The sequence below is a fragment of the Hordeum vulgare genome, chromosome 7H, assembly GCF_904849725.1.
Source record: "Hordeum vulgare subsp. vulgare chromosome 7H, MorexV3_pseudomolecules_assembly, whole genome shotgun sequence".
NCBI classification, from domain to species: Eukaryota; Viridiplantae; Streptophyta; class Magnoliopsida; order Poales; family Poaceae; genus Hordeum; species Hordeum vulgare.
Genome location: NC_058524.1, coordinates 579,917,127 through 579,925,698, shown reverse-complemented (window position 1 = coordinate 579,925,698; position 8,572 = coordinate 579,917,127). Strand labels below are relative to the sequence as shown.

Below are 8,572 nucleotides of genomic sequence, written 5' to 3'. Positions count from 1 at the left end.
GGGGGGGTGGGCCCATCCCAGTGGACCACCGGAACCCTTTCGGCACTCCCCGTACAATACCGGAAACATCAAAAACTTTTTCGAAACCCGAATACCACTTTTTTATATATAAACCTTTACCTCCGGACCATTATGGAGCTTCTCGTGACGTCCGTGATCTCATCTGGGACTCCAAGCAACCTTCGGTCACCAACACCATAACTCAACTGTGTCTATATCGTCACTGAACTTTAAGTGTGCACACCCTACGGGTTCGAGAACTATGCACACATGACCGAGACACCTCTATGGTCAATAACCAACAGTGGGACCTGGATATCCATATTGGTTACCACATAATCTACAAATATCTTTATTGGTCGAACCAACGATGTCAAGGATTCAGCTAATTCCGTATGTAGTTCCCTTTGTCCATCAATATATTACTTGCCCGAGATTCGATCATCGGTAGCTCCATACCTAGTTCAATCTCGTTACCGGCAAGTCTCTTTACTTGTTCTGTAATACAAGATCCCGTGACTAAATCCTTATCCACATTGCTTGCAAGCTTATTGTGATGTTGTATTACCGAGTTGGCCCCGAGACACCTCTCTCTCACACAGCGTGACAAATCCCTGTCTTTATCCATGCCAACTCTACAAACACCTTTGGAGATACCTGTAGAGCATCTTTATAGTCAAATAGTTACGTTGCAACGTTTGATACACACAAGGCATTCCTCCGGTGTCCATGAGTTGCATGATCTCATGGTCATAGGAACAGATACATTGACAGGCAGAAAGCAATAGCAGAAAACTCGATACGATGAAGCGCTATGCTGATTTGGATCTTGTCCATCACGCCATTCTCCTAATGATGTGATCCCGTTATCAAATGACAACTCATGTTTATGGCTAGAAAACCTTAGCTATCTTTGATCAACGATCTAGGCCAATAGAGACATACTGGGGACACTTTGTTGTCTATGTACACACACATGTATTTTAGTTTCCAATCAATACAATTATAGCATGGATAATAAACGATTATCATGAACAAGGAAATACAACAATAACCACTTTACTATTGCCTCTAGGGCATATTTCCAACAAATGGGTCAACGCATTGGAGTTGCTAGAGAGTGACGGGAAGAGGATGGCGAGTTTTGCGCGGGAGCACTAGGAATATGCTTAGTACCAACATGACTCGGAATGGAAGAGGGCAAGGGAGGTCGATATGCGCAATGAGGCAGTGCCTTCCACGAACAAGGTCGAGTATGACGACGAGGACTCACACATTAAGGGCCTCTTTGATTCATAGGATTTTGAAAACATAGGAATAAAAAAGGTTGAAGTGGCATACCCACTTGAAACCTACTCGCTTCATTCTACAATGTAGTGCGTCCACATTTATTCAATACGAATTCAGTGGTATAATTTTTGGTACGTTGCAGTCAGCTTCATTGGTTAAATTTATGATTACATTTAGATCTTAAAAAACGCGGGCAAACTGTATAATGAAATAGAGAGAGTATATGATTAGCAATGAATGTTTGATGCCACATGAAAAACAAAGAAATTATAATAAAGGTTGAGCGGGTGTTAGATTTCCTATAAAATATAGTACAAAAGATTCCATAGAAAAAATTACTACCAGATCCAATCCTATGAATCAAAGGATCAACGTTGGAAAATTCCGAAGGATTTCAATACTCCAGAAATTCTATAGAATTCCTTTGAATCAAAGGAGCCCTAACTAAAACACACTTGCGTGTGAGGGCCGAGACGTTGTAGTTGTCATGAATCGATTTTAGTGTTTTGGCCATTTTTGAAAAGTTAAGCAAGATATGATTTTGCTCTTTAAAAAATCAAGATATGGCCCTTTTTCTGTTGATCGATGGCAGCAGGGTAAATCAGCCTACCACGGAGGCTCTTGACGGTAGGCAACATATTCACGTGAGCGTAGTGCAACCCTATCGCCAAACAAGTTAGGTGTAGGCTATGCAGTCTTTTCTCCAAACAAGCTGGTGGTAGGCTGTGCAGCCTTACCGCCGAGATGTGTGACGATAGTTATTTAATACTTAGAAATGTTATGGTAACGCATGCACCCCTACCGCCAAGGGCCTAGACGATACGCTGATTTACCCTCCCGTCATAGACCTCGACGATAGAAAAAGGGTCTTATCGTGATTTTTTTTCAAAACAGGGTCACATGTGGCTCAACTTTTGCCAAAGGGTCAAAACACCAAAATCAGTCCTTTTATGTTGTTATAGTAGTAATTTATATAGTTGTAGTCAGGGACGGATCTAAGGGGGGGACGAGGGGGGGGGGGGCTAGACCCCCTCAATGAATTGATTCTTCTTCAATATTAGTAGTTATTTCGGCTAAAATTTTCTAAAATATAAAAGCTTTGCCCTCTCCATGAGCAAACTTGCACTCTCCATGCGTTCATCCTGGCTCCGTCCCTGGTTGTGGTACTAGTTTAGAGTAATTATAGTAGTATTTGGAATGTTTAAATGTTTGTACTAATTTAATTTGAATGTTTGCATGTTCATATGTACAAACTTTGTCATGTTTGTAGTTGAATGGTTGAAAGTTTGTATTTTTTTAAGTTTTTATATTTTGGGGCCCTATTTCAGGGCCGTCGTTGAAGACGTGACTTTTTCGTGCTCTCCAAAGTTGTTGCTTTAAAATTCACTCCAACCTGTTTTTGCTGCCTTTTTTTTGTTGCCTTCAAATTTACTCCAACCTGTTTTTGCTGCTATGAAATAGGATAGCTGTTGAAGATGCTCAAATATGCACTCGGGAGAGATGATAATTTTCCATCTTTAACCTATTCTTTGGTCACATTTTGACAACCCTGTACTAATATGGCACTGCATAATTTATATTTATGTGTTTCCATCGAAGAGCAAGGTGTCACATGTCACATGTTTTCTTTCCCTGCACACAGAAGAACTCATTTTATTTTGTTTTGCTATGCGTGCGTATGTGTGTGTCCTCAATTAACTAGAGAACTCTCATTTTTTTTAATATTAAATGGTAGAGCTCATGCCCTTGCCTCGGCAAGCATTTATTTCAGAAGAAAAAAAAGGTGCCACTGGACACTGGTGAACGCTACACCTTTTTGATCTTCTTTGTCTTCTGTTCCACGACTGCTTCAACTGACTCATCCACCGCCCCGGCGTAACTGTGATATTGAAACTTTGAGCAAAATGACAGGATTGTCCGTTTGTATGAGTATCTATATCCAGACCTTTTAAACCCTTTTCAAACGGTTATGCAGGTCCTCGGTCATTGTCCGATCATAAAAAATTGATTCAGACGAACCTCTCAAATCGGCCTCAAACATTTCGGCTGATCGACACCCCCATTTCCAGCCCAAATATGTGGCGGATATGGGAGAGCCCGGGCACGCCCGCCACGCCGTACTCGACAACTCGACCCTACCTCAAATTGCACCAAATCCATCCCGCGGAACTGCTGGATCGAATTCATGTTTTCCTCTCTTCTTCCTCCACGCGCCGTCTGTTTTGCAGCTCCACCGCCGTGCGCACTTCGTCACCTAGTAGCCTCTGCCACCGCAACCACTTGGTGAAAAGGATCATCTCTCCTAACCTCTTTGCGCAGGACATCGTCGGCGGCCCGGAAGACACTGCGGTGCATCCGACAACTCTCTGGATGTACATTGCGCCGGTTGTGTTCGATAGAATGTCTGATCAAATTTATTGGTCAAATTTTTAGGAGAAACGATGGATTCCGATGCTTCGTCCTGCAAGGAGTATGGACAGACGGAACTTGATCAACTAATTCAAGGTGAGTTCTTCGATCAATCGGATTCACACGAAAAAGTGGACATGATGATGCTCATGAGCATGCAAGAGGAAATGGATCGGTAAGTGGAGCACATTCTCAATTTCAAGGGCTCAATCAAAGACAGAAGAGTCATCAATCGAGATAGGGTATCCGGAGCAAAGCTACTGCAGAAGGATTACTTTAATACAAATTCAACTTCCCCGGTTGATACTTTTTTCGTTGTCGTTTTCGCATGCGAAAACCATTGTTCTTGCGCATTGTGGAGGTAGTGGAGGCACACAATGAATACTTCAAGCTCACAACGGATTGTTGTGGTCAACTCTCTTTCTCTACCAAGGAGAAGTGCACGGCTCCTATGAGGATGCTTGCACTTGGTATTGCGGCTGATGCCGTTGGTGAGCTGGTCAGGATGGGGGAGAGCACATGCGCGAAAACTATTGCCAAGTTTGCCCATGCTGAGATGGAGGTGTTTGGAGCAGAGTATCCGAGAGAGCCAAATACACAGGACACGGAGAAGTTGTTGGCAATTGAAGAGGCCAGAGGGTTTCCAGGAATGCTCGGATCAATCAAATGCATGGATTGGCAATAGAAAAACTGCCCCAAAGATTTGAGAGAATGTACCAAGATCACACAAAAGAGGCCACCATCAGCTCTAGTTCCCGGAGGCCGAACGCAAGCGACATCCAACATCAGGCAAGATCATGCAAGATCGACAGGGAGAGAAAGATGCTCTCAAATACGAATGGGGGAGGTATATTTCTGAATTTTAGTGTCAGTTTCAGAGAATGACCTAGCAATCTACAATCTGATGGTTTTAAAGACATTTTATATAATGGATTGCAAATTTGACAAGGTATTTTGAGGCTGTTGGTAGTCGCAGTAGCTCCAATCCAAATTCAAGTACCCATCAAAGTCGCAATGCATCTAATTGTTTTGTGTGCTTCACAGTACACCCCACCTTATTATTTTTTTCGTCCGCCGCCATTGATCCGGCATTTGTCGATTTGATCGAGTCCTTGGATTACTTCCCTCCCAATGCCACTCCTTAAGGCACCACACCGCGGTGAGCCCCCCCCCCCCCCGACGAGTCCTCGCCGACGACGTAGTGCGTACACATAGTGAATAATTCTCGTTCCAACAATTAAAGGAATTCATAAGAAAAAGTCTATCGCTCAACCGACAGATCAAACAGGGGACATCCACCACCTCCTTCGATCAACATGTGGCGTTATTGGACCACGCATGTCTCTCTCCCTCGTCTTATCTCTTCCGCAATATCTCTCCATTACGTAAGTGCATCAATGACATTCAGCTTCCTGGAGAGAAGGATGGCAGTTAAGTGACCTGGTCGGAGGTTCAACGCTCGTCGGGGGCGACGCAATGGCGGGTGCACGCGGCGCCATCGGCCCTCCCATGCCTCCACCCTCCCCCACCCCCGCGCCACCAGCCGCTCGGCCTAACACCGACCGGCCCTCCACACGCCGCTGCCAGCCGCTCCCGCCGCCCCCGATGCCGACCGACCCTCCCCTCCCCACCCCTCGCGCCGCTAGCCACTCGCCCCCAACGCCGCAGCACGAAGGTTGCAATTTTTTTTTGCAACCTGACCTTTGTTGCAAAAGTTTCATGAAACATGACTTTTGTTGCAAAAATTTCTTTCGCAAATTTACCTATGTTGCACAAAGACGAAGAAAAAAAATTCTACAACAAAGCAACCGTTTCTGAAACTCGACCGTTGTTTCAGGAATTAATGCGTCCAAATTTTATTTTTTGCAACAAAGCGATTGTTCTGCAACTCGACCGTCGTTCCAAGAATTATTGGATGCCCGACCGGAGCGGATCCGACGGCTGCATGTAGATCGGACGGCCACCGTTGTTTCAAAAATTAATGGGTCCAAAGTTTATTTTTTACAACAAAATGATTGTTTCTGCAAGTCGACCGTGGTTTTAGGAATTATTGATGCCCGACCAAAGCAGATCCGACGTAGTTAGAACGTCTGTCCAGGTGATCGATGTTCTACTAAACATACGCGGTGGATGCTAGCAGCCCCTTTAATTCATAATCATTTCCACGTTATTTGCTGCGGCCCGCTACAGTACTTGGGTTAGTACCACAGATCTTTGACTCCGTGGAGACCTTCTTCGGGGTCGGACCGCACGAAACAGACCCGAGACCCACCGCAAACCCCGGCGGGATCGATTTCCCCTTCAACCTACCAACCCAACCCGACCCAACCCAGCCGCGGCCGGCCGAACAGACCCATCCCCTCCCTCCCCTCCATCCGCATTGCTTCCCCTCCACCTCCACCTCCACCCACACCACCACCGCCTCCTCCCTCTCCATAACTATCCCAGCCCACTCGCTGTCACTGGGAGCAGATCGATCCGGGAGGCCGGCTCAGATTGGCGTTCTTCAATCTTGCCCTACCGCCGCTACAATCCGTGTCGCCGCTGCGTTTCTTGGTCCGGCGGCTGGTTGGCGGGGAGGGACGGGGCAGGCGGGGGATGAAGGGGCTGGGCGGGCAGAAGGTTCTGCTGGTGCACTCTTCGTCGAGCAAGCCGTCCGGCGGCGGGTCGGGGTCGCCTTGGATGGGGCGGCGCCGGCTGTGGCTCGTCGTCTTCCTGGCCTGCTTCGCGTGCGTGTCCCTGGCCTCGCTGCTCTCCGCGGCGCGGGACGCGTCCTCGGCCGTCGGCGGCAGGCGGAGGGCCACGGGGTCGACGGCCGCGGCGGCCAGGCTCGCGGCGTCGGCGGGCGCGCGGAGGGCCGCCGCCGCCGCGGCCAAGGGGGAGGCGGCGGCGACCGGGCCGGGGCTGCCCGGGTACGTGTTCGACGCCCTGGTACAGTACGCGGCAGTGGGGGGCAACACGTCCGGGAGCATGCCGGCGGCGGACGTGCGCGCCATCGCGGCGGCGCTGAAGCGGCGGTCCCCCTGCAACCTGCTGGTGTTCGGTCTCGGCGGGGAGACGCCGCTGTGGCGCGCGCTCAACCACGGCGGCCGCACCGTGTTCCTGGACGAGAACCAGTGGTACGTGTCCCACCTGGAGGGGCGGCACCCGGGGCTGGAGGCCTACGACGTGGCCTACACCACCACGGTCCGCGAGTTCCCGGACCTCCTCGAGGCCGCGCGCGCCGCCCGCGCCGCCGAGTGCCAGCCCGTGCAGAACCTGCTCTTCTCCGACTGCCGCCTCGCCATCAACGACCTCCCCAACCAGCTCTACGACGTCGCCTGGGACGTCATCCTCGTCGACGGCCCGCGCGGGTAGGGCTCGCCGTATCCAAGATCCAAATTTCGTTTTTTTTCGTTTTGGGGGAATCGGATTTCAAGTTCGAGCGGAAGAAGCAGCAGGTCCCTGAATCTCGTCCGGTTTTTAATGGCGACGGCCGTCTTCTTTCTTCAGGTACACGGCGTCGTCGCCGGGGCGGATGTCGGCGATATTCACGGCGGGCGTGCTGGCGCGGGCGCGGGAGGAGGAGGGCGCGGCGACGGACGTGCTGGTGCACGACTACGAGCGGGAGGTGGAGCGGGCGTGCTCCAGGGAGTTCCTCTGCGAGGAGAACCGCGTGCCGGCGTCCAGCACGCGGTCGCTGGCCCACTTCGTCATCCGCGGCGGCAGCGCCGTCCGCCGGGATGCCTTCTGCGGCCGCCCCGCCGCCACCGACACCGCCGCGCAGTAGATTAGAATTTTCCTTTTCCTTTTTTTTTTACTCCGGTAACTTACCTCCCTTCTCTCTCTCCTGTCTTTTTTACCGTCGTCTGATAGCCAATGATGATGTCGGCATGTGGTGAAAAAAAGGGCGCCAGTGAAAGCTCGACCAAGCTGTAAAAATCAGTGATGAGAGGAATGAATTGTTGCGCTCAGTGCTCAGTGCTCACAGCTCACGCCATGGCGTCCGTTGCTACTTTTCTTGCTCTATTTTATTATTTTTATTATTCCGCGTCGTCGTTTTTTCACGTCGTCTGACAAGAACCAGGATGGCAACGAAGAACTGATAAGAAAAATGACAGAACAAGGGATGAACACCGGAGAGCACGACTGTAATTTTTTTCCCCCAAAACATGATAGGGAGCGGTGTGTTGGATTGGGTTGCATTGGCATTGATCGCATCGTATGTTGGCCTAGCCTGGTCGACAGGGCATAGAATGCCGGTGGCGTCGTGCTGCCATTACTGATGCAGCACGGCCGTCGGTCTCGTCGCCACGAGGTGGCGGTCGAAGTGGTCGTGACTCGTGACGGGGAGCCAACTGCTGACGCGGACCGTCTACGCGAGGCGCTGCCGGGTCGTTGGGGCAGGGCGGGGCAGATGTGTCACGCGGGCGGATGGTGATCGCCCGGCAGCGGTGCAGCGTTGGCACGCACGGCGGCAGTGGCCCTGCCTCGCCTGAATCCACTGTGCTCTTCTGTCTGCTTCGGTCGGGACTGACGGACGGAGATGCCAACCAAGCATGTGGTTGTATTCAGGGTGTTTTTCACCTCACGGGTGCTCAAGAGTTCCGTTAAGTGGATTCACGTGCTGTGAATCTTCAGAAAATTACAAGTGCACAATCTTCAGATAATGGCCCGATTCAAAGCCCAGTTTTGACTAACCATTGCTTCTCCTTGTGTGCTTTAAGTTTCAATCGGAAATTTGCAACGTGGTAGGTATTCGACAATCGGACGCACATCGAATCGGATGCTTCGTACGCACCCAGCCCAGACATATGCGCGGGGCATTCCTTTGAGCAAAAGGCTATACCGTTGGTGCCGTCTCACTGTCAGTCTGCCCGGGGAACGTCCAACT

The 8,572-nt window shown here is 50.1% G+C and overlaps 1 protein-coding gene across 1 annotated transcript; it reads left to right on the top strand.

Moving 5' to 3' along the window:
• Window positions 1-5,960: 5,960 nt before the first annotated feature.
• On the top strand, window positions 5,961-7,666 carry LOC123412436 (protein IRX15-LIKE-like). Its single transcript, XM_045105384.1, has 2 exons — window positions 5,961-7,052; window positions 7,192-7,666. Exons 1-2 carry the CDS (start codon window positions 6,298-6,300, stop codon window positions 7,466-7,468), a joined length of 1,032 nt encoding a protein of 343 aa, XP_044961319.1. The 5' UTR covers window positions 5,961-6,297; the 3' UTR covers window positions 7,469-7,666.
• Window positions 7,667-8,572: the final 906 nt, after the last annotated feature.